Raw genomic sequence first — 26,894 nt, forward strand, 5'->3', positions numbered from 1 at the left:
AAAAAAACATCAGGACAATCCTTATGCTATATATTTTGCAGAGTACATATTTACTTCTATTACATTTTTTCTTATAACACTTAAAGTTTAGCTAAATTATTTGATTGTTCTTTGTAAGTCTACACGTTTGTTTCCAATATGCTTCTACTATTACAATAATCATTATATATTTTATATAGTTTAAAGTTTAAGTTCAATGTACTTAAGGAAAACGATGTTTTTGATTTAAAGATAAAAACTAGTTACATGTTTGATTTAATGTTATCGTACAAATAAATATTAACTTGTTAAAAATCTGAATATGCTTTTATATGCTTATTTTGCTCTCTTGATTTTCTTATTCCCTACCTGCTGATTTATTTTTGGTTTCGCACAGTTTTTGCTCCTAAGATAATATTTTGTAGGTACTAAAGCTTTTTTGAACTAACAAACTGGCAAAAAATTGGTGCTAAATAGTTTAAAAGTTACTACATTACTATTCTAACTAATTTATTTTAAGTAATTTAAATTACGAATCAGCTTATTCCCGCTAAAGTATAAAAAAATAATAATATAAATATACTGTAAGGGAAAGTTATACAATTTTGCCATTTTTCAGCAACGTACAAAGCTACCTTTTTGTTTCAAGGAGTTTAACGAAGTATTTAACATGAATTTAGACTGAAAAAAATCGAAAGAAAATTGGATAAACTGATATCCTAGATTTTATATTGTTAATAGTCGAGGTCTACTTTGACTGTGGAAATTTTGTATAAATGAAAACTATTTTATGGGAGTTATACTAAATATCTTAACAAAACTTTTAAATGAACTGAAATTAAATTGAAAGAACTAAAGAAAGATTAGCTGAGCAACTCCACACAACAATACAACAAATAACTCATTTATAGATATGAAGCTTTACAAAGTTTAACAAAAAAAAAACGATGAAACAGAAATTTTTGTCTTTTTATGATCATTCATTCTTTGTTTGAAGATTTTTTAGTTTTTCACAAAGTTCATCGTTCAGCTTCTTCAGATCTAAACTCTCAACCGGTAGCCCTGGAGCCTTGAGAATTCTGAAGAAGTTTTTCGGGACTTTTTTGTCTATAGCACCCGGATTTTCAAGATTCCACCAAAAAGGCGATCCTCCCTGATTCTCACCGAGCTCTTCCCTCGCAGGCAATATTGATTTTTTCATCATTAAATCCTCCACAGCTATCGCGTACTCCAACTGATGTCTCTTTGATCTTCTGATCGATCTAAACATGAAAGGTTCCTCTTTTTCTCCTTCGGAATCAAAAGAAGCAATCAGGTATCCTACTTTCTTCATGAAGTTCTTAAGCTCCTCCTCTTGTATCGATTTGTATCGATTTCGATCCCGCTTTGAGAATCCTGACGCGCTTTTCGGTTCAGGGGATTTCGTATTTGAAGCGCTGGGATATACATTGTTTGCTTTTTCTCGGTCATTTTTGCTAGAAGTGCTTCGGTCACTCATTTTTTTGCTGTTTTTTACAGTTTGATTCAATGTTGTTAAAAACCTTTAAAAAGTAGTTATTTCTAAATACTTAGTTGAAATTATTGCTCGTTAAAGAATATATTTTTATGATTTTTTAAAGAAGTTGAATAATGAGAATTTGATAAGCTTCTGCTTACTTTACTGGTCGATTTTATTAAATCGAAGTATTAATTATCAGAAAAGTTTTTATTAACTAAGCAGTTAAGGAAAATTATAACTAATAGTAGTAAAACAGTAAGTTTGCAGTTAAGAAGGTAATAAAAGTTTACTTTTTTAAACCAAGTCAGTTACTTTTCAAATGTTAGTTTTTTTTATTCGAAAACTACTTATATTAAGTTTTAAAAGATTTTTTTGGAGACTAACTTAATTATTTCTGCCCACTTTTTAGAAATTGATCTACCATGATTTTGATTTAGAAATTATTAATTGTATTAAATAAACTTAAAGTTGATTCACTAAAAACTCTAATTGGTCAAAAACCATTGAAATACAGCCAGGGTTAAATTTAAACTATTCCTTGTAAACCGACGGGTAAACTAAATTGATGATATTGAGTAAATAAAAAACTTTATACTTACTATAGTGTTTGTTATCGTTGAAAACTACAAGTAAAATATATAAAAAATCATATATTAGTATTAAGCTTGAAATATTAGCAGTGGAGTTTGTTTTTAATTTAAAAAAAAAAGCGAAAAGTTTCTAAAGTTGCAATAAAAACTAATATTTGTGAAAAAATAGTTGAGAATTTAATTAAAACTATTTTAAATTCTATAGCGCTTATAATATTAAATTGTTTGTTGCATCATTATTCTTTTATTTTTTCTTCAACTAAAACACTAATTACGTGATAAAAAGCTACAACTTTTAATATGTTTATAGAAAACAAAATAATAATTCCTGTATTTAGGAATACATAACAAAATCTATTGGTTTTAAATGCGCACTGAAAAATTTAATGGATGTGTTTTGAATTTAAAAAAAAATCTTTTAAAACTTGTAGTTTGCTTAATATTATTATTCAACGAGAAAAATAAAATTGCTCAAAGTACTTTGTCCTAGTACCTGGTGCGCGAAGAACCTTTCGGTCGTCGAGTAGCACACCACACATACCTTTTAACGTCTTGTCCACGAAAATAACAGTCAACTCGAGAAAGTAATATTAAATATAAGAAAAGCAAACTAATTTGCGATAGTTTCAGCTTGTTTTTGTAATAATTTAAATATTATCATAATTTTGTAAAAGAAAAAAACAGAATACAGACTGCTTTTTTTACTTGTAATATAACAAGTTTACGTAACTTTTTAAACTTTTTCATAGTCATTAGAATAAAATATGCTGATGAATAACATTTTAGTACTGAATTTTTTTTACAAAAACTGAAGACAGATCACATTCCAAAACGTTTTATTGCGCAAATACATGTAAGATATATTTCGGTTAACCCTTTTCATTTACTACTGTTAGCAACTAATTCTAGAAATAAATTTTGAGCAATGAAACAATTTTAAGTTACTTCAGAAGTCCACAATTAACAAAATAAGCAAAATTAATTTGATTTAGACTAAAATTTTTCAATCACATCATAATTACATTAAAAGTTACTTGATAATTTAAGTAACAATAAGCGTAAATACTAAAATAGAAAAAAATAATATAAAAATTAAGTAGATTAAAAAGACACCTATATTTAAAAATTTATAGAGATTAGATTTATAAACGTACTGTTTTTTGTATAGCTTAAGTCCGAAAGCTTTAATAAATAAAGCTTCTAAAGTACTTAAATAATATTCAATATGTGCTTTACTTAAAGTTTAAAAACGATTATCAGTATAATTCTTTGAACAATTGTAGTTATTCAATAAGAGTTTAGCAATTGCAGATGACCTATTAAATGATTTATTCAGACCAGTATCCATCCAACTTCAAAGGGCTTTTGAACTGTATCCATTGTTATAATCCTTAAAACACATTTTAAATATATAATGTAAAGTTTATATATCTTAGCTAAATTAGTCGTAAAGAATAAGTTTTTATATTTTATTTATAGTGTTGTTTTTAATTCCTGTATCTTTTATTGTATTAATGCAACCTTTATTACATGAGTATAAATTTTATTACAAATTATAAAAGGAAAAATAATTAACTATATATATTATTTATTTTTAAGTATTGCGTATCACAAAGATTGAATTGACAAAATAAATGAACATTTATTCGTTCTTAAAATTTTTAAGTTCTACTTGTGTTATTTACAGTTTGTAAACTTTAAAAATCGCAAAAAAAAGCATAACTGATGTACAATGAATAATCATATTCTTTATAATATTAGCTGAATATCTGTTTCAAAATAAATTCTGTGATCTATTAGCATTGAACAGAAATATTTTTTTTTAGAATAACACAAGTTACAGAATTTAGTTTTTCTTTAGAATAGATTTTTATGCACTTATAAATGTATAAAATTGTTCTTATGATAGTTTGAATATCTTTAAATATAATGTCGACACCGTTAGTTATTAAACTATTAACGTATTTTCCATTTACACAATAACATTCAATTATTTTTATTAAAAATTGATAAAGGTATGAAATTTTGTGTCCTTAACCGTAAAACTATGTGACACGTGTAATGTAATATAACTTGTTTAAGGATATTAGATAATCTACTATTTTTTAAACATGCAAAATGTAGTACAATATCAATCATTGAATTTTAATTTTAAGTAAAAAAGTGTTTTTCTAAAAATGTAAAGCTTTCTTCTTTTACTTACTAACTTGAACAAAAAAAAAACGACTACAATATTTTTATTTTAGACACAATGAAATTAAAAAGAGTTTCACAAAAATAAAATAAATTCTCATACTTTAGTTTTAACCTAGCTCAACATGGTGAGTTCCAAATTTTTACTGCTGCTAAATAGACCTTTTAATCTTTATTTAGAATGAAGTTACAGTTTAGATTTTTTTGGTTTAATTAGAAGTCATAGTTTATTGTTTTTAGATGATGTTTATTAATTTACTATAGTTTACTGTTACATCGAACAATTTACTTAGACTACAGCCCACTAAAGTTTTAAATACTTGATGTAAATATTGGTAATTAAAACAGTTTTTGATCAAATAATTTGTACCTAATAAAACGCAAGCTGCAATAGTGACTCTATATAGTGACTTTATGTTACATTAAAACACTAAATTTATACTTTGTTAGAATATAGTGACAAGTTATGAACTCCGCAGAACTGTCTTACTAAATTACTACAGAGAAAAACATTATCTTTATTAGATTGAGTTCTTTATAAGATTACTTAGATCCAACAAACTTGTTCCGTTTAAATGTTTTGATTTCAAACAAATTTAATAGAAAACATTTCAAACATTGTTTATTAGTATAAAGCGATTAAACGTACAAAAAGGAACAAACTTTAATTTTCATGACATATAAATTTTTTCTTAACAGGACGAGCTATGTCGAACTATTTGCCGACAAACATAAATAAAACTTAGACATAAATAATACAAGGTTTTTTTTTACTACTGGGTTAGACATTAAATTGAACCAATTTTAAATACTAATAATTATGAACTATCTTTCAGTCAATTAAGTAAAAATTTTTTGGTGCACAACGATTCAAATTTTTATTGTTTATTTATAGGGCCACAACTCAAAAAGTAATGCATACTTGAAAAAGATAAAAAAGCCGTTGTAGTTCGAATTAATACCTACAAACACTTTTTTTATTTTAGCAAAATTTTAAATATTTTTTGACATACAGCTAAAATAAATAGAAATTACTTGAGATTAGTTTATGGTAAGTTTTTTTTTTCAATTTGTTCGATGTAACAGTAAAATATTGTAAATTCTAAACATCATCTAAAAACAATAAACTATGACTTCTTATTAAACCAAAAAAATCTAAATTGTAACTTCATTCTAAATAAAGATTAAAAGGTCTATTTAGCAGCAGTAAAAATTTGGAACTCACCATGTTGAGCTAGGTTAAAACTAAAGTATGAGAATTTATTTTATTTTTGTGAAACTCTTTTTAATTGCATTGTGTCTAAAATAAAAATATTGTAGTCGTTTTTTTTTTTTTGTTCAAGTTAGTAAGTAAAAGAAGAAAGTTTTACATTTTTAGAAAAACACTCTTTACTTAAAATTAAAATTCAATAGTTGATATTGTACTACATTTTGCATGTTTAAAAAATAGTAGATTATCTAATTTCCTTAAACAAGTTATATTACATTACACGTGTCACATATTTTTACGGTTAAGGATACAAAATTTCATACCTTTATCAATTTTTTATAAAAATAATTGAACTAAGAAAAATAATTGAATGTTATTGTGTAAATGGAAAATACGTTAATAGTTTAATAACTAACGGTGTCGACATTATATTTAAAGATATTCAAACTATCATAAGAACAATTTTATACATTTATAAGTGCATAAAAATCTATTCTAAAGTAAAACTAAATTCTGTAACTTGTGTTATTCTAAAAAAAAATATTTCTGTTCAATGCTAATATATCACAGAATTTATTTTAAAACAGATATTCAGCTAATATTATAAAGAATATGATTATTCATTGTACATCAGTTATGCTTTTTTTTGCGATTTTTAAAGTTTACGAACTGTAAAAAACACAAGTAGAACTTAAAAATTTTAAGAACGAATAAATGTTCATTTATTTTGTCAATTCAATCTTTGTGATACGCAATACTTAAGAATAAATTATATATATTTATTAGTTCTTTTTATTAACTTTATATTATTATTAACTTTTTTTCTTTTTATTGTTTGTAATAAAATTTATACTCATATAATAAAGGTTGCATTAATACAATAAAAGATACAGGAATTAAAAACAACACTATAAATAAAATATAAAAACTTATTCTTTACGACTAATTTAGCTAAGATATATAAACCTTACATTATATATTTAAAATGTGTTTTAAGGATTATAACAATGGATACAGTTCTAAAGCCCTTTGAAGTTGGATGGATACTGGTATAAATAAATCATTTAATAGGTCATCTGCAATTGCTAAACTCTTATTGAATTACTACAATTGTTCAAAGAATTGTACTTATAGTCGTTTTTAAATTTTAAGTAAAGCACATATTGAATATTATTTAAGTACTTTAGAAGCTTTATTTATTAAAGCTTTCGGACTTAAGCTATACAAAAAACAGTACGTTTATAAATCTAATCTCTATAAATTGTTATATATAGGTGTATTTTTAATCTACTTAATTTTTTCTATTATAGTACTTACGCTTATTGTTACTTAAATTACCAAGTAACTTTTAAATTTAATGTAATTATGATGAGTCTGTATCAAATTAGTTTTGCTTATTTTGTTAATTGTGGACTTCTGATGTAACTTAAAATTGTTTCATTGCTTAAAATTTATTTCTAGAATTAGTTGCTGACAGTAGTAAATGAAAAGGGTTAACCGAAATGTATCTTACATGTATTTGCGCAATAAAACGTTTTGGAATGTGATCTGTCTTCAGTTTTTGTAAAAAAAATTCAGTACTAAAATGTTATTCATAAGCATATTTTATTCTAATGACTATGAAAAAGTTTAAAAAGTTACGTAAACTTGTTATATTACAAGTAAAAAAAGCAATCTGTATTCTGTTTTTTTCTTTTACAAAATTATGATAATATTTGAATTATTACAGAAACAAGCTGAAACTATCGCAAATTAGTTTGCTTTTCTTATATTTAATATTACTTTCTCGAGTTGACTGTTATTTTCGTGGACAAGACGTTAAAAGGTATGTGTGGTGTGCTACTCGACGACCGAAAGGTTCTTCGCGCACCAGGTACTAGGACAAAGTACTTTGAGCAATTTTATTTTTGTCGTTGAATAATAATATTAAGCAAACTACAAGTTTTAATTTTTTTTTTTTTTTTAAACACATCCATTAAATTTTTCAGTGCGCATTTAAAACTAATAGTTTTTGTTATGTATTCCTAAATACCAGAATTATTATTTTGTTTTCTAAAAACATATTAAAAGTTGTAGCTTTTTATCACGTAATTAGTGTTTTAGTTGAAGAAAAAATAAAAGAATAATAAAGCAACAAACATTTTAATATTATAAGCGCTATAGAATTTAAAATAGTTTTAATTAAATTCTCAACTATTTTTTCACAAATATTAGTTTTTATTGTAACTTTAGAAACTTTTCGCTTTTTTTTTTAATTAAAAACAAATTCCACTGCTAATATTTCAAGCTTAATACTGTACCGCTAGGCGGTAATTGTCTCTTTTTTACTTTCTTCTTTTTTCTCAAGCGAGTATAAACTCAATAGGCTCGAGTAATTTACGGTTCAGTTCAGTTTTTTCTAGTTTCTACTTCATTGAGCGGTCTGAACTCAGTGCAGCTTTTCGCTGCACTTAAGTTTTAATGGTTTCAATCTTGTTGAAGTGATTTCGATTTTAGAATGTTTTTTGAGTTTGGTTTAAACATGTAGTGTTTAGTTTCTGTTATTCTAGTGTAATGTTGTGCAGTTTTTTATCATCTTTTCGTTTCGCAAATTCATTGTAAATATATTCATGATCACAAATTCGAACTCAGTTTAAATTAAGTAACTGATTTATTAAACATTTAGTAAATGGTAAGTAATTCATTTAGTTTATTTAAGTCATTTATAATTTAAGCGTTATCTTTTGTTGATAGCGACATGATGACCCGGACGGCCAATTAGTTATAGCTGGAATTGAACACAGATACCTTCATTAAAAATTTATACGTTTTGTAGATGGTGACTTGAAAACAGAGTAAAATAAACCTTATTTAATAATATTATAAATTCGATAAACTTAAGGGCATTTATTTAACCCAGTCATCTGGTCTGTAAAGTTTTAAAAATGAGTTTAAAATTTCTAGTTGGAAAAACATTTAAGTAGTTCGAGTTTGTGAGAGATTTGTGTTGTTTTTTGCAAAAAGTAATTAGCTTTATTGTGTTGAATTTTATGTTAAAGTGGTTTGGGAAAAGCTAATGGACATGTGTTAGAACTAAAATGTATTTGTTGTGTAGATATTATTGCAATTCATTGTTGAAGCGTTTTTCAAAATGAGTTTTAAACTTGTACGAGCAAGTTTAAACAAAAGTTAGTCTTGTTTTCAAGTTGTTCCGCGTTTTGTCAAATTAATTAAATATTGTTCAATCGTTTTAAACATTTTATTAAAAATTAAAATGAAACTAAAGGCTTCTAATAATAAAACTTTCTTATAACAAAAAGAGTTTTAAACGTCTATAAAAGTTAGCAACTGTAAAGTTTAATTGTTTTGTTTTCAAACAATCGGTTTAATTTGAACTATAACGGGTAATAAACTTTTTAAACTGCATGTAAAAAACATTGTTGTTTTTCGTTCGTCCTTGTAAAAATATTTGTATGAGGTTATTAAAACTTGTTTTCGAGTGCATAATCGGTTATTAAAGTGAATTTCTTAAATTTATGAAGCTTAATTTAGTTTTATATTTAGCAACAATGTTATGTTCAAATTTTAAATTATAATATTTACAGTTTTTTTTTTACAATGACCTTGTTAATTGCTTGTAACAAACTTTATTGGCATGTTTTTTTGGTTGTTTTAAATCTAACCGTACATACAAAAAATAATTTTTAACGAGGTCATTCGAGCTATTAAATGTCTTACCCGGTATTTAAAATCTGAAAATAAAAAACAATTTTGTTTAAAATTAGTTAGCATATTAAAGTTTTCAAGATCAGTACAAGTTTTGTCAACTAATTCGTGTAAAATGTGAAATGTTTTTTATTTTAAAGCTTGTAGAGAATTACTGTATATTGATTGGAGCCATAAATGTTTTTCAATTATTTTAAAACATACAAGACTTTTAAGATAAAAATAAATAGACTAATTGACTAATGAAATGTTATTGCTAACTAAAAGCATGTAACTTGTTACGTTTTTTATGTTTTAACTTGTTTTTAAAATTGATATAAAGTAGTGTTACGTATTTCTATGTGGACTTTCGCACGAACGGCCCAAGAAACGAATCGGCGAGGAGCGGTAGAGGAGACTTAGGTACGTGGTGAGGAACGAGGAGATGAAAGAGGAGATGAAAGAGGAGATGTATGGAGAGACGGATCAGAGGATTCCGTAGGGCCAAGAGACCGCTGGTTGAGGCAAGGAGACGGATTCCGTGGCGCCAAGAGACCGCTGGGTGAGGCAAGGAGACGGATTCCGTGGCGCCAAGAGACCGCTGGGTGAGGCAAGGAGACGGTTCCGTAGGGCCAAGAGACCGCTGGGTGAGGCAAGGAGACGGTTCCGTAGGGCCAAGAGACCGCTGGTTGAGGCAGGGAGACGGATTCCGTGGCGCCAAGAGACCGCTGGGTGAGGCAAGGAGACGGTTCCGTAGGGCCAGGAGACCGCTGGTTGAGGCAAGGAGACGGATTCCGTGGCGCCAAGAGACCGTTGGGTGAGGCGAGGAGACGGATCGGCGTGGACCGGTCAGACGACGTGGAGATGTGCAGGGGCGGAGCGAGTTCCGAAGGCGAGGAGATTTTTTGAACTTTCTACATTTTTCTGTTATTTTGAAAAACTGTACCATACTTTTATCATTTTTATGTATTTTAAACCGGTTTATAGAATTTATAGAATTAAGTAAAGTAATACTTTTTAAACTAAAGAGGTAAAAGTCGGCGGTCGTTTTTTCGTTCATTTTTCTATATAGGGAGTTTTAAGCATTCTTACAAGTGTTAAGGAATAAAAATTAATGTTTCTTTTTTGGAAAACCAAGAATAAATTTTTAAAGTACGAAGGTAGAGGAGAAAATGTACCGCTAGGCGGTAATTGTCTCTTTTTTACTTTCTTCTTTTTTCTCAAGCGAGTATAAACTCAATAGGCTCGAGTAATTTACGGTTCAGTTCAGTTTTTTCTAGTTTCTACTTCATTGAGCGGTCTGAACTCAGTGCAGCTTTTCGCTGCACTTAAGTTTTAATGGTTTCAATCTTGTTGAAGTGATTTCGATTTTAGAATGTTTTTTGAGTTTGGTTTAAACATGTAGTGTTTAGTTTCTGTTATTCTAGTGTAATGTTGTGCAGTTTTTTATCATCTTTTCGTTTCGCAAATTCATTGTAAATATATTCATGATCACAAATTCGAACTCAGTTTAAATTAAGTAACTGATTTATTAAACATTTAGTAAATGGTAAGTAATTCATATTAGTTTATTTAAGTCAATTATAATTTAAGCGTTATCTTTCGTTGATAGCGACAATACTAATATATGATTTTTTTTTTTTACTTGTAGTTTTCAACAATAACAAACACTATAGTAAGTATAAAGTTTTTTATTTACTCAATATTATCAATTTAGTTTACCCGCCGGTTTATAAGGAATAGTTTAAACTTAAAACTGGCTGTATTTCAATGGTTTTGACCAATTAGAGTTTTTAGTGAATCAACTTTAAGTTTATTTAATATAATTAATAATTTCTAAATCAAAAGCATGGTAGATCAATTTTTAAAAAGTTGGCAGAAACAATTAAGTTAGTCTACAAAAAATCTTTTAAAACTTAATATAAGTAGTTTTGGAATAAAAAAGAAACTAACATTTGAAAAGTAAACTTTTATTACCTCATTAACTGCAAACTTACTGTTTTACTACTATCAGTTATAATTTTCTTTAACTGCTTAGTTTAAAAAAAGTCTTTCTGATAATTTATACTTCGATTTAATAAAATCGACCAGTAAAGTAAGCAGAAGCTTATCAAATTCTCAATATTCAACTTTTTTTTTAAATCATAAAAATATATTCTTTAGCGAGCGATAATTGCAACTAATTATTTAGAAATAACTAATTTTTAAAGGTTTTTAACAACATTGAATTAAACTGTAAAAAACAGCAACAAAATGAGTCACCGAAGCACTTCTAGCAAAAATGACCGAGAAAAAGCAAACAATGTATATCCCAGCGCTTCAAATACGAAATCCCCTGAACCGAAAAGCGCGTCAGGATTCTCAAAGCGGGATCGAAATCGATACAAATCGATACAAGAGGAGGAGCTTAAGAACTTCATGAAGAAAGTAGGATACCTGATTGCTTCTTTTGATTCCGAAGGAGAAAAAGAGGAACCTTTCATGTTTAGATCGATCAGAAGATCAAAGAGACATCAGTTGGAGTACGCGATAGCTGTGGAGGATTTAATGATGAAAAAATCAATATTGCCTGCGAGGGAAGAGCTCGGTGAGAATCAGGGAGGATCGCCTTTTTGGTGGAATCTTGAAAATCCGGGTGCTATAGACAAAAAAGTCCCGAAAAACTTCTTCAGAATTCTCAAGGCTCCAGGGCTACCGGTTGAGAGTTTAGATCTGAAGAAGCTGAACGATGAACTTTGTGAAAAACTAAAAAATCTTCAAACTAAGAATGAATGATCATAAAAAAACTAAAATTTCTGTTTCATCTTTTTTTTTGTTAAACTTTGTAAAGCTTCATATCTATAAATGAGTCACTTGTTGTATTGTTGTGTGGAGTTGCTCAGCTAATCTTTCTTTAGTTCTTTCAATTTAATTTCAGTTTATTTAAAAGTTTTGTTAAGATATTTAGTATAACTCCCATAAAATGGTTTTCATTTATACAAAATTTCCACAGTCGAAGTAGACCTCGACTATTAACAATAATAAATCTAGGATATCAGTCTATCCAATTTTCTTTCGACTCTTTTCAGTATAAATTCATGTTAAATACTTCGTTAAACTCCCTGAAACAAAAAAGTAGCTTTGTACGTTACTGATAATTTTCCCTTACAGTATCTTTATATTTTTTTTTTCTACTTCAGCGGAAATAAGCTGTTTTCGTAATTTAAATTACTTAAAATAAATTAATTAGAATAGTAATGTAGTAACTTTTAAACTATTTAGCACCAATTTTTTGCCAGTTTGTTAGTTCAAAAAAGCTTTAGTACCTACAAAATATTATCTTAGGAGCAAAAACTGTGCGAAACCAAAAATAAATCAGCAGGTAGGGAATAAGAAAATCAAGAGAGCAAAATAAGCATATAAAAGCATATTCAGATTTTTAATAAGTTAATATTTATTTGTACGATAACATTAAATCAAACATGTAACTAGTTTTTATCTTTAAATCAAAAACATCGTTTTCTTTAAGTACATTGAACTTAAACTTTAAACTTCACTTTTTTAATTAGCATAGTTTGCAACTGTAAAAAACATCTATATTTCAATATGTTGAAAAATAAAACCGTCAACTTAAAAATATATCAGTACAATCCTTATGCTCAGTAGATTTCTAAGTACATATTCAATAATTGAAATAAATACATACTTAGAAATCTACAGAGCATAAGGATTTTCCTGTTACGTTTTTTATTTCAAACAAATGATTATTGTAATAGTAAAAGCGTATTGGAAACGTGTACACTTACAAAGAACAATCAAATAGTTTAGCTAAACTTTAAGTGTTATAAAAAAAAATTATAATAGAAATAAATACAGTAGAGTAGACTACCGCTTAAGTACGCAAATTGAACCCGACCAAAAAGTGCGTACTTAGCACGGGTAGTGCGTACTTTTTGACGACATATATAATATATAATAGGATATTTAGTTGTTTGTCTTCTTTCTTACAACTAGCCACATATTTTGTTTTGTTAGAGGGAAAATACCAAACTACATTGTGTTTACCAAACACTTTCAAGACATCAATGTGTGTACATTCAAATTAAATTATGACTTAACTATGTTATATTTGTAGATTTTTTTTAACTTTGTCATCTAGATTTATTTGTTTTGTAGCATTACAGCTCAAATATCATTATTCTTTTCACTTTTCTGCAACCACTGCATAAGTATTTAGTTTATTAAGATTCAATAAAAGGACTGTCACAATCTCAGGCCACTTAGACTACTCAGGATTACTCACCCTAGTTTAAAAGTTGTGAAATTTTCAGGCCAACTCAGCAGGTTAGCCATTCTACCTGGAAACATAAAATAATCTGGAAAAACTTGATGATTGAAAATTTAGGAAAAAAAACTGGAATTTCTTAGAAGTTCTAATGTAACATCCTTTATATTGATAAATAAATTGTACATATAACGGCACAGTTAAAAATGTAAATTGAATTGTGTTTTTAAAACTTTTATTTTTCTAGTTTCGTTAACACAGTTATTAAAATTTGCTCTACAATGTTCATTAGTTCAACATCAAGCAACTCACAGTGACACTAAATCTTTTAAATGCTGTATTTGTCATGAAGGTAGATTTTTCAAAACTAGTTCTTTAATTTGATTTTTAAGTAAAAAAAAGTAAATTATTTTTTTGTTTTTCTGGATAAGTGCGTACTTAAGGCAGTGTGCGTACCAAAAAAAGTGCGTACTTACGCGGTAGTCTACGTATGTACTTTGTAAAATACATAGCATAAGGATTGACGTGATATTTTTTTGTGTAAATTTAATAATAATTGTAACCTCCATTAATTAAAAAAAAAACGTGTTTGTGACAAATAAGTGTTCATTAATAAATGAATATCTGACTTTGAAATTGTGCGAAACTTCAGCTTAATATTAATTTGATAAATATTTTTACTAGTGCTCTTTTATTGCTATTTTATGATATTGTTGACTTAGGATAGTAATTCTACATTAGAAAGAAAAACTTTAAAATAAGTTGGCCCGCTAAGACTTATTTTTATATAGTGTGGTTCACGAGCAACTTTTTCATAGAAAATTGGCTCTAAATTTATGAAAGGCTGCCGACCCCTGCCTTAAACCAACTCAATTACAAAAATCAAACAAAAATTTTCGCATTTTTAGATAAGCTAAATCTTAAGATTTCAACTCACCGTAGTCGTTTGAGCCCAGTAACCTTAATTAAGCACAATAATAGTCTTATTTTTAATAGTATTCAAAGTTAATCTGTTGTGAACAACCCTAGAGCGTTTTCTCTTTTTTTTCAAAACAGCCTAATAGTAATGAAACCTATTCTCGTCGACAAAAATTCAGTTGGCTTAAGTTTAAGCGTTTTGTTTGGTAACTTTAAGTTTATAGTTGCTATCTACTTGTTTATATATCTACTACTATATGGAACTTTCTTGTCTTATAGCGTTACAAACAAATAATAGTGTTAATGTAGGAAATATTTGAAAAAAAGTATATTTTTATTTAGAATTTTAAAAATAGCTTTTAAGCTGACAGTTGATAAGATTATTCAATGTGCACGACTAACAATTAGGTGGAAATCTAAATATTTTAGTTAGATTGATAAAAAAATTTTATTTTTGAATTTTACTCATTTAACTTAAGTTTAAGACATCGCAAGGTTGTTATACAAATTATTTTATTGTAAGGTCTTTGTTTAATATAGACTTGTTGATATGTGTGCTATGTTGTTAAACACGCTCCAAAAATTTGCAGAACAATGAGAAACATAAGTTATTTTTAAGTATATTTATTTACGTTTTTAAATAAAGAAAAAGTAAAATAAGACTAAAAAATAACTAAAAAATTAAAACGAGTAAAACTAAATTTAAAGGTTTGAACTTTTTTAGTTCCTAGACAAACTTACACTTTAAATTAACTCAAGCATACTCCTCAGGTCAGGTAAATCATACTAATTTAAAACTTGTTTGGAAAACTTATACTAACTTGCTCAATTTAAATTCTTAAATTTTGAGATTAAGTCAATTTTGACTTACACTGAGAACAGGGGCGTGTCTAGACTTTTCTCAAAGAGGGTTCACAATTTTTTTTTGTTTTTAAGTTGCCGCTTAAGTACGCATTTCTTAGGTATGACTGCCAGTTAAGTAAGCATTGTGCGTACTACGCAATATTTAGCCAAAAGTATTTATGTTTAGAAAAAAAAAACATATAAGTAGTAATAGAAAAATATTTAATTTTTTTATTTATTATACGGTATTAAATTTAGATAAGTTAAACTAAAAGAAGCAGAAAAAAGTTTTGAACTTACAAATTGTATATTAAAATTCAAATATGTTATTTAAAACAAAAATATTACAGAAATAACTAACTTACTCTATAAAAATCAACCTTTGTATCAGGAAACAATATTATAAAATAATTAAAACTAGAATAATTTTTTATAAGGAGAACTCAATTTTGATTTGAATGTTAGTATAAATAGAGTTCTTACAAATTTTTCTTTTAAGTTTTAAACTCTTTACATTTATATATTCATTTTTAATAAAAATATTTTTTTCAAGTAATTTAGTCTATAAAAATTGAATTTTTACTAATTTTTAGACTTATTCAATTAAAATATCTTTAAATTTTGTTTAAATGTTTGCCTTATGGTGCAGAAATTATAATGATGGTTTTGAAATCTTTTGGAGTTGAAAATTTCAAAAAATCAAGACTCAACTTTGTGGCAGACAGATATACAAAAGTAAAACAACTTAAATAAAAATATTAAAATACCATCATATAATAAAATAATAAATTGTTAGGTGATGTAACTTTCTAGAGATGATTTTTAAAACTCTCTAAATTGAACTTTTCAAGGTTTAAACCTAGTTGGTTTACACATAAACAAAAAATTTAATGTTTAAGTACAAACACAACATTACTATATAACAACATAACACAAAAGCTTCACCCAACATTATTATATACAATAAACTAAGTAAAATAAAACTTTAGTGATTATATTTGACATTTTTTAAGTAAAATTTTACTTACTAGTTCAAAACAAAACTTAAATAAAAGTTGTTTACACTAAGTAACAATTTATAATGGTAACTAAGAGCATCTTAGTAAGAAGTTTCCTAAAAAAAATGCTACTTTTAAACTTTAACCTATTATGACGTCACATTTAAAATTTTATTTAAAATCTATTTCAGCTGGGCAAAAACGAGCATTTTTTGTTAAGGAAACTTTTTAACCTTTCAGTGTTATAAATTCAACATTCATTATTCAAAGTTTATCAAATAACCAAAACAAAGTCAATAAACAACGTTTTTAGTGATATTCTAAGAATCTTTTTTTCTTTTTTTTTCTTTTTTTTTTACATGGGGTTCACAGGAAACAGAAAACCAGTCAAAACACGCCCCTGACTGAGAATGAACTTAACTGTTATAAAGTTATAGCGCTAATTAAAAACTATAATGCTACTTTTGGAGACCTGTAACTACTAAGTGTTAAAAAATGTAGCTTATTGCTAACTTCAGTTATTTTTATTTTGTTTAGTACTATTTTTTAATTGTAGGCTTTCGTACACTAACTTTTTTATAATATCTATGGTAGTGTTATAGTGATAACAACAATTAATTGCTACTGTTTTGTTTTATTAATCGACAAAAATAGCGCTCAAAATAATTATACCTAGGACCTTGTGTACAAAAAAACCTATTGATCATAGCTTTATGTACTGTATACTTATGTATAATTTTATTACTTTTGCGTATGTATAGTGTTTGGATAAACAGTTCAGATTATAAATTTTATTAAATTAAACTTAAAAAAACAAATAACTAAATTAGTTGAAACTGATATTTTAACCTTTGAAAACTTAGTATTTGAAAAATAATTGTTCTGTTTTAATAAATAATTTTGAGGTTTAAAAAGTTTTATAGCTTTATTTGTAGTATATAGGTTCAATTTTTACTTGATATAAACTTAAAAAATTTCAAAGATTAAATTATATAAAAGGTTAATTTTATTTAAAAAAAACCTTACCAAAACTGAAAAAAAGTATTGTTTATTTATTAAAAAAAATAAACTAAAAAAAAAAAGATCAGTTAGGTGTAACTAATATAATAAAATGTTAAAAATTATCAAAAAAGTATTAATACTTCGTTTATATTAAAGTTAAGTTTGTTTTTGGTAAAAACAAACTAATTTCAACCACTTAAAAAAAATTTAGGTGACTGTATAAGACAAATGCATATCTAAAACATATTCAAAAAGATCCGGCTAGATACTAATTTTAGACAAGGTTTCGTATCCGAATAAAACTAATTTCAAAAGACTTGGATCCGGCTGGATGCTAATTGATCTGGTGTTTTAAAATTTTGAATCAATTTATTAATTACCAAGGTTCTCAAGTGTGCAATTTTATGTTAATTTTTATTAAGTACTCATAATTCTCTACTTATTACAACTCTGGATAGAATTAATACTAGTTAGTTTTATAAAAACAACAATTTACTCACTATAAGTTACTCGAGCCTAAGATTTGAAACTAAAACATTAAAAACTTTTAAATATTCGAAATTATCTAATTTTGGTAATCCTTGGCTCGAGGCTACATTAATAATATAATTCAGAAGTTAACTAACATTCCAATATTAAACTACTATCTTTTTATTTAAAAAAACTTATAAAGATTTATTCAAAATTTTGTTAGATTGTAAACTGTTATTACAACATGCACAAATAAATTTCCAAAACAAATCATACTTAAAGTTAATGAGATATTGTTTTGAAATATTGTCATCAGTTGGTCATCATTAAACTTAATCATTTAATTAATCAAAATTCCTTAATTAAAATATCAATAGCAGAAAAGAGTGCAAACTGTAGTCTCAACTTGGAATATTCTACTAAAATGTAAAATTGAGCAGTTTTACTTAAAGTAGGTGTCAATGTTATTAAAAACTACTTTTCTTGACATTTATTAGAACACATCTGGGAAAGACATCAATTTTTTACATGTCATTTTTTATGAAAATCATTATGATAGGTAAGATCATCAAAGTTAGTTCAGCAAACAATTTTTTTTGGATAATTTGAGAAAGAATTAATTCAACTGACTTGAAACAGAACAAGGTACTACAACAAAAGAGTGTTTTTATTACTACAAAAATTTAAAGCCATTTTTAAAAACATTTTAAGGTTAAAGTCTTACAGTTTATTTTGTGAAAATAATTATAAAAAGGTTTTTGTACAAATTTTACAATATTTATATTGGCTTGTAGGATTTCATATAAATTTTGAAATTGCCTAGTGGGCCGGATCATCCACTCGCGGGCCGGATAAATTTAAATTAAAAAAAAGTTTGGGGCCGGTCATATTGACTCCGGGGGCCGGATCCGGCCCGCGGGCTGTACGTTGCCCACCCCTAGTATAAGACAAATGTATATCTAAAACAACAAATAGAACTTAAGAGTTGAGTAAATTAAACAACCTGGTATATAATAAAAGGTAAAACAAAATCTAAAAGGTAAAACAAAGACTATGATAAAACCAAACATTTTTAGAGACGTAGATAAAAAATTGTTTTATAAATTAGCAATAAAAAAGTGTTTAATATGCTAAACCTTTAAATAGTTTTTATTATATTATACATACTATCCATTTTTCATATCTCCAGTTCTCCATTACTTTACTAAAAGTTACACAACTACCGCAATTATGTTTTGCGTAAAACAACTTAAGGTTATATTTTTGAGGCCTTAGACTGTTCTCAAACAACTTGTACACAATCTATGTCAATTGTATCCCCAGGCCAAGTTCTAAATCAAATTTTTGTGGTTCAAATCCAACAAGCTTAGAAGTGGTTGCTTTGCTACAATGTTCTGATATGATGTTGTTTTTACAAGCTCGTTTTACTCAGTTTTTACGTTAAGTTTTAGTTTCTTTTTCAATTTAATGTAAAGCTTTTTTTTATGGCTTATCTGCAGTAGCGTTTTTATTTAACTTTCAAAGTAATGTTTTTTATTCACTAGCCATTAAGTTATATTTTTAAGTAATTTAGTTTTGTTTAGAATTCAATTAAGTTAGTATTTTTTTCGAAAAACTTTAAATTAACGTTTTTGGTGCTTTTATTCTAAAAACTATAGTGTATCTTAGATACTATTAAAGAAATATATATTATTGTGGTTAAAATTTTGATAGTAAGTACAATAACCTCGCATCATTACGCACTCGTGACGTTACGCACTCTCGTTTAGTTACGCATTTTAGAATTCTAAAAAACTCAAACAATGAAAATTTTAGTTTTCTTATATATTGCACAAATTAGGTTTATTTATGTTTTTAATGTAAAATATGTTTTTAAATACTAACTCACCTTTTTATATCTTTATACTTTGTAAACTTATGTTCTTTGACTAATTGATAAAAAATAAAGTTATACCTCAGTATATCAGAAGAGATTAAATTAAAATACTAAAAGAAATATGACTGTGTTAATAATGAAAGTATAATAAAATAATAAGAGTTTGTAAAACAAATAAATAATACAGTACTCTTGCTCTATATATGAATAAACATCTAAAAAAGTAATTTAATGAAACTTCCTAGCAAAAATTAGCAGTGATTTTTAATAAGTATAGAGCTCACTATTAAAACAAATCTCAATTGTTTTTTTTAGTAAACATATCACTTATTTTCATTTGACGTTTTTTTTTAGTTTAAGTTCTTCTTCTGTAACACTTGCTTTACACAGCAATTTGCTAAGTAGAATTGAATATAAATGTTAAGTATCAAATAAGTCAAATATGAGTAAAGATAAAGATAAAATCTACTTATTATTAATTTAGTAAAAATTTTCTACAACTATTACTATTTTATATAAAAATAAATCCTTTTTTTTATATGTATAGTTTTATCTTTTGTTTTTATATTTATTAATTAAGTAAACAAGTTTTTAAAAGTGGGAAAGTTTTCAGTCTGCTTTTAACTAGAAACAATATAGAAAAACAGCCATTATAGTTAGTATATTTGGTACCTCTCGTATCTTTACGATCTCTCGTATCTTTACGCACTTTTTCTGTGGACACAATGTGCGTAAATAAGCGAGAGGTTACTGTATGCTGATAAATATTCTTAAGGAAATAAGTGCGGATGGAGATTTCGAATCTACTTTCAAATATTAAAATGATAGAAAAAAAGTTAAACAGCTTTGTTTGTACAATCTTATTATTTAACAATATAATAAACTAAATAGATCAAAGTTAATAAAAGGCGTGCATAGAGAAACAAGTTTTATTTAAAAGACGATTAAAAGCAATTAAACTAAACAAGAACACTAATTTGTTATAAGAAATCAAGAAGTGTTTTTTTTTCGGAACTTGTGAATTATTAGTAAATTTGAACACGAAAAATAAAATGCTGAATATTTTGTTACAAGAACCTGGTGTACAAAAAGAACTCTCGGTCAACAAGTTATACACACCACATGTTAAACCAAGTAAAGTGAGCTAACAAAATAATGTTTAGCAATAAAGTTTAAACTAAAAAAAAAACACAGTAAAGTTTTGGAAAAAACAAACTTTTCAATTGTGAAACTTTAAGTTATTTTCATTGTTTAAAAATGTAAGTACTTGAAAGCTGAAAGTTAAAATTAGAGAAAAAACAACGACGCATGGAGAAGTGTTGCCCGTGCAAAAATGACGACCCTTCAGAAAATAACGAACTGTAATATTGGTCCGTTCACAGCATGCTATCAGGGTTAAAGTACAACAAAATGTACTCTATAGCACTTAAAAACTTATAAAATTTTTGTTTATAAAATCAATTACTTGATTTTCTGATAAAGAATAGTCGTAAATAAATAGTTTTTTTTAAACTTCAATACAGTAAATACCATAAGTAAACAGCTTAGTTTATTTGAGCTGAGCTGTCTGAAGTCAGCCATAATTTCTAACATTTAGATATAAAAATGAAAATTAGTGAAATTTATTTGAAAAACAAGAGCTGGTTTGTAGTGGGAGCAACTTGCTTTGTGCTCATAGGTGTAGGGGGTTTTATTAAAAGCTTTGGAAACTTGACGCAGTCTTTACGGAGCGAATTTAAAAGTACGGAGGCTTTAACGGGTTAGCATGGTAGTTTAAATATTTTTTCTATGTTCATTTTATTTTCAAAAAATTTATTTATTAAATACTAAGATAAGATGTGACTTTAAGCTTCGTTACTTAAATATAGCTTCCTTACTTATAGCTTGTTTTTGAAATTGTGTTTAGCGATTATCATTATTTTTTCCATAACACTTATACTATAGTAGAACTGTTTTAGGCTTTGTCGGTTCTTTAGCTTTTGGACTTGCATTTTGCACAAGCCCAGTCAGTTTCGCTATAATGAAGAAGAAAGGGGCTCGTAGCACTTGTCTCATTGGCGTCTTATTGATGGTTATTGGCATGATTTCAAGCTCTTTTGTCTCCAATGTGTACCTGCTTCTGTTGACTCATAGGTATTATTCTGATCGTTTACATTTTTTTACGACTTAACATAAACATATCATTTATAGTGGCTTGAAAATTTTAGTCAAGTGGATGTAGACTTTTATGTGATAAGAAAACCAAACTATGTGTGAAACTATTGTGAAATCAAGCTTGAATCTTGAAACAATTTTACGTGATTACGATGTTAAAAACTACAGTACGTTTCAAATAGGCTGAAAAACATTTATTGTTAGGAAAAAGTTAACGTCTTTTTAAAATAACTTATATTACTTATATTCTGTAAAAGTTAAACAATAAAATAAATCAAATTTCTAAAAATAAAATTAAGCTCGTTGTATGGAGTTGGTGCGGGATTCGTATTCAATTGCTCGGTGATTCTGATTGGATCTCATTTCACGGGAAAAAATAAAGGATTAGCAACTTGTCTCGCCACTACAGGACTATCTTTCGGTTTAATTTTATTGCAGCAAAAATTACTTATTTGTATTTCAGCATGCATATTTAATTTTGATGATTAAAAGTTTAAAAACAAACTTAATTAACATAAAAAAAAAGGACAAGCTTTGTTATATTTCTTAAAAGCGTTTTGGTAAAATCTAACAGTTAAAATATTAAGATTTTAGTTTTGTAAATAACTTTTTGTAGAAACAAACAAAATTCAAAATTTTAATTAAATTCTATTCAGTATTTTAATTTTACTTTTATGCACCAACTTACGCAGGCAGTTTGGCCATCAATCCCTTCCTGGGCCACCTAGTGGACACTTACGGGTGGAGAAAGGCGGTCAGAATAATTTGCGCCTATGTGGTTTCTACTTCACTCGTTGGTGTTTCCTTATACAGCGAGCCAGACAACAAAAAACCACATGACCAAAAATCTAACGATGCAGAGCTGCAAAGTTCGTTTGAAAATTGACTTTGGTGGTGGAATAGAAAATATTATTCTGGATTTAATTACTACAGTTTAAAATTTCTACATTTTAACAAAATGTGAATTTTTTGATAGTCATGTTTGTATCAAACTACTGATTATTTCATAAGAAACGAACGCAAACAACAAAGAGAAGAATGAGGTGAAAGATGATGAAGACAAATTAACTGAGTTGAGCACACGGAGAATGCTGATAAATCCAGGAGTCATTTTGTGGATACTTGCCACCATTCTATGGAGCTTGTCCTTTGTGTTTCCATTTATATTCGTAGTAAATGATTTATTGATTTATTTATAATTTGGATTTAACTTTGAAATTTTAAACAACACTTACTGATATAATATGGAGCCTTTTAATATTGAAATAAAGTGTTGTGGTTTTAAAACTGCTTTTTATTAATTAATATATATGTAGTGTTTATTGAACGGCAAAAAACGCTCAAAAAGTTTGGTCCAAGGACATTGTGCACGAAAAAACCTTTCGGTTATCGAGTCATACACCAGAACAGTTTATTGTCATGTCCAGGACATTAATTAGAAGTTTATGAATTTTCTGCAATACAAACAGAGTAATAAAAAAAAAGATGCTTTACTTGTTGTTAAAGCTAATCTAAAACTATAAAAATATTCTAGCTTGATTAAATAAAAACTTCAAATCTAATTTAAACTTAATTTTTATTTGCAAACATAGAACGTTTGTTTTCGTTAAAAAATAAGGTATAAGCAAACTAATTTTAAAACAACATACGACTTATTGAGATATATTGTTTTAGTTTTTAAGCTTAAAAGTTCTATAACTACTAACTGTGTTGCTTCCTGAAAAATTAATTTTAAAGGATTTCTAAAATTGATGCTTGTATTTTATATCACCCATAAAATAACTTTTTGAAATTAGATCAACAAAAAAACAGATCAAATATGCAAAAACAACGTTTGGTGTTCCTACAATCCAAGCAAACAGCATTATGATTGTTTTTGGCAGTTTTGACTTTGTTGGACGTCTTTTTGGAGGCTTTATTGCGGAACGAAGCTGGATTAATCTAACTTATGTATACGCAATTTTCGCAACTTTTACTGGGGTCGTTACTATAGTAACTATTTCTACCAACAAATTTACCTGGATGTATTTTTATGCATTTTGTCAGTTGAAATTACTTTTGTGTTTTTGTTTGTGTTTCAAGTATTTATGTTTTGTTAACTTTTGTGTTTGCTTTAATTTTTATAATGTAAATATATAGGTTTAAATTAAAAAAATATTTTGTATAAACTTATTACGTGAGCTGCATGTATACCTTATCTTTGTTGTTGTTTCCAATTAGTTATTGTTCAGGTTCAGGAATGACGTGTGGTCAGATGAACTCAATGACTTATGTCACAAGCCACAAACTGTTTGGAAGATTCTATGGTGACCGTATATGGACGTACGTGTATGTTGGAAAAGCAATTGGTAAGTTCAAACTTTTATTGTCTTGACGTTGTTGACCTGTTTGTAAAATCATAAGAGCTGAAAGTATAAAAAGTATCGCAGCTTTTATATTTTGTTAAATTACTTTAGTACAACTTGAAACTTAAATAAAAAGTCATTACCTGTAAGCTACTTAGTTGTGCTTACTTATGACTAAAGTAAAAAATACGGTAAATTAAACTTTTAGTATATTAGTTTTACAAAAGTTCATATTGTGAATGTTGTAATCGTTTAGCTAAAAGTATTTAATAAATACTACTAATCATTTACTGTGTAACTTAGTTTAACACAGCATAACTGTGTAAAGTACAAATTAAGATCAAATATTCTATGCCCTTATACTATAGTGCGTGTGGGCTAATAAAAAAAACAATAACTAATTTATAATGTTGCTTAAAAATTTTTTGTACAAAAAATATTTTAAGTCCTCAAATCTAGTAAAAATGGGTAGCTGTCAAATTTTCACAAGGGGACCAAGTTGCACCAAGATAAAATTGCAAGAAGACACTTTTGAATGAGGGATCATTTTTTCACGGAGACATTTTTGCATGGGTTGAACTTTTATTTTAGTATCAATTTTAATTTGAATTTTTCATTTTTTTTTTTATACTATCACTGTTATCCCTAACCCTTACCCTCAGTCGGTAGCTTTTTTTTTTATTTTTAATAAATTTATTTTTATTCATTCTTTTTTTTTAATTATAATTTTTATAAGTATTTTTTCTTTAATTTTTACTATCATTGTTACCCCCAACCCTTACCTTCGGTCAGTAACTTTTTTTTAATCTTATAGTTTTTTATCAATTTTTCTTTTAGTCTTTTTTTACTGTTTTTTTTTACTCTCGTGCAAAAATGACTCTCCGTGCAATATTGTAGCTTTAGCAAAATTGACCTTTGGTGCAAAATTTTCTTCATGCAATTTTGTCCCATCGTGCAAATTTGTCTTCGTGCAAATGTATCTTGGTGCAACTTTGTCTTCGTGAAATTTTGTCTTGTACCGCTTACGCGGTAATTGTCTCTTTTTACTTTCTTCTTTTTTCTCAAGCGAGTATAAATTCAACAATCGCGAGTAATTTACAGTTCAGTTCTTTTAGTTTCTACTGCATTGCAGCGGTCTGAACTCAGTGCAGCTTTTCGCTGCACTTAAGTTTTAATGGTTTCAATCTTGTTGTCGAATTGATTTCGATTTTAGAATACTTTTTGAGTTTGGTTTAAACATTTAGTGTTTAGTTTCTTTTATTCGAGATTGTCGTCTTTTAAAAGAATTGATAATTTGGTTTATTAGTGTAATGTTGTGCAGTATTTTATCATCTTTTCGTTTCGCAAATTCATTATAAATATAATCATTATCACAATTTCGAACTCAGTTTAAATTAGTATAAGTAACTGATTTATTAAACATTTAGTAAATAGTAAGTAGTTCATATTAGTTTATTTAAGTCAACTATAATTTAAGCGTTATCTTGGGGACTTTTATTATACAAGTTAGAGCGCACGTTGCGTAATAAATCAGGCCAATAATTGTGTATAAGTAGAAACCCTTTACGGATAGCGACAGTCTCGTTCCCCTGAAAAATACTTAACTACCTTAAAAGAAGTTAAAGTATTGTAAATTTAATTTAAAGCGCAATTTTTTCCAGAGAATTTTTTTTAAATACAGTATAAACTTTTATTAAGCAATGAAAAACAAATCATTCACTGTTTAAAAACATTTTTGAAACAAACACGTTTTAGGTGTAACAGCAGGACCTACTTTAGCAGGAGCATTATTTGACGCAACTAATTCTTATGACTTACCCTTTTATTTTGCGGGATCATGTTTTATCGCTAGTGCCGTTGTCATGGTAGCAACGAAGAAGGCTGTGGACAACTATTCACTAAAGTAGCTGGGATGCGGATATTTTATAATAAACTTTAATAGAATTATTTTTGAATGTACAACAACAAGACAGGACATAATTTTGCGATACTATAGTTTTAATTTTCTTTTATATTTTTTATTTAAAGTAAAAGTGATGATTTTCAAACTTAACTTTGTAATGTTTCGATAAGCTTAACCTTAGATAAACTATTTTCTTTTCTTATTATAGTGCTTTATACAACTTCTCGTCTTCATTTAAAAACAAATAAAATGTTTAAAGCCACAAACTTAGTGAACTCTTATTAAAGTCGATTTAAAAGGTAGGTATCAGGTGTTCCCTGTCTGCTAAAATTTAAAAATTCATAAATTGAAAAAACGTCCTATTTTAGTACTATTTCTAAAAAACTGAAAAAAAAATTGCTTATTTAATTCACTCTTTGTTTTAATTTTCATAAACAACAACTATTTGACTTTTATAATCAATAATTTTTTTTGTTTAAATTATTACAAACTTCGCTTTTTATTTATATGCTTATTAATACTTTATACTAGGTGTTTTGAAAATTTAAAAAGTAAGTCTGTTAAAACTAAATAAATTTTGTGGTCGTAGATAAAAAATGTTTGATTATTGTAAAAACATGAGCTTTTATAACCATAGGTGTCAAAAGAGTAGTTTGTGTAAAAACTTTTCTTTATTGATCTCTTTAGGGAAAACATCGGCGAAAGTCTACAAAGCTTAAGTCTGGATTTTCGTATGCCGTGAGACAGGTTCAAGTTAACGTAAGGTTTGGTCATAGCAATTCAATCATCAGACCACATGCCTTCGGTAGACTGAGACCAGTTTCGTCCTTATTAAGACTCGGTTGTGACTGACTTATGAGTCCTAATAAGGACAAAACCGGTTTCAGTCTACTTAAGGCTTGTGGTCTTATGATCGAATTGGCATGATGAAACCTTATGCAAATCTTTTTAGTTTACTTACTTTTA

General features: G+C 27.2%; 1 protein-coding gene across 1 annotated transcript; it reads left to right on the top strand.

Moving 5' to 3' along the window:
- The first annotated feature begins 21,132 nt into the window (after positions 1 to 21,132).
- LOC145836164 (monocarboxylate transporter 3-like) lies at positions 21,133 to 26,185 on the top strand. The gene is made up of 8 exons (XM_082943977.1): positions 21,133 to 21,285; positions 21,485 to 21,659; positions 21,980 to 22,101; positions 22,373 to 22,549; positions 22,692 to 22,852; positions 23,493 to 23,721; positions 23,912 to 24,028; positions 25,781 to 26,185. The coding sequence occupies exons 2-8, from the start codon at positions 21,547 to 21,549 to the stop codon at positions 25,930 to 25,932; spliced, it is 1,071 nt and encodes a 356-aa protein (XP_082800103.1). The 5' UTR covers positions 21,133 to 21,285; positions 21,485 to 21,546; the 3' UTR covers positions 25,933 to 26,185.
- The last annotated feature ends 709 nt before the right edge of the window (positions 26,186 to 26,894 follow it).

Source organism: Thalia democratica, chromosome 5, assembly GCF_965202585.1.
Source record: "Thalia democratica chromosome 5, ktThaDemo2.hap1.1, whole genome shotgun sequence".
NCBI lineage: Eukaryota > Metazoa > Chordata > Thaliacea > Salpida > Salpidae > Thalia > Thalia democratica.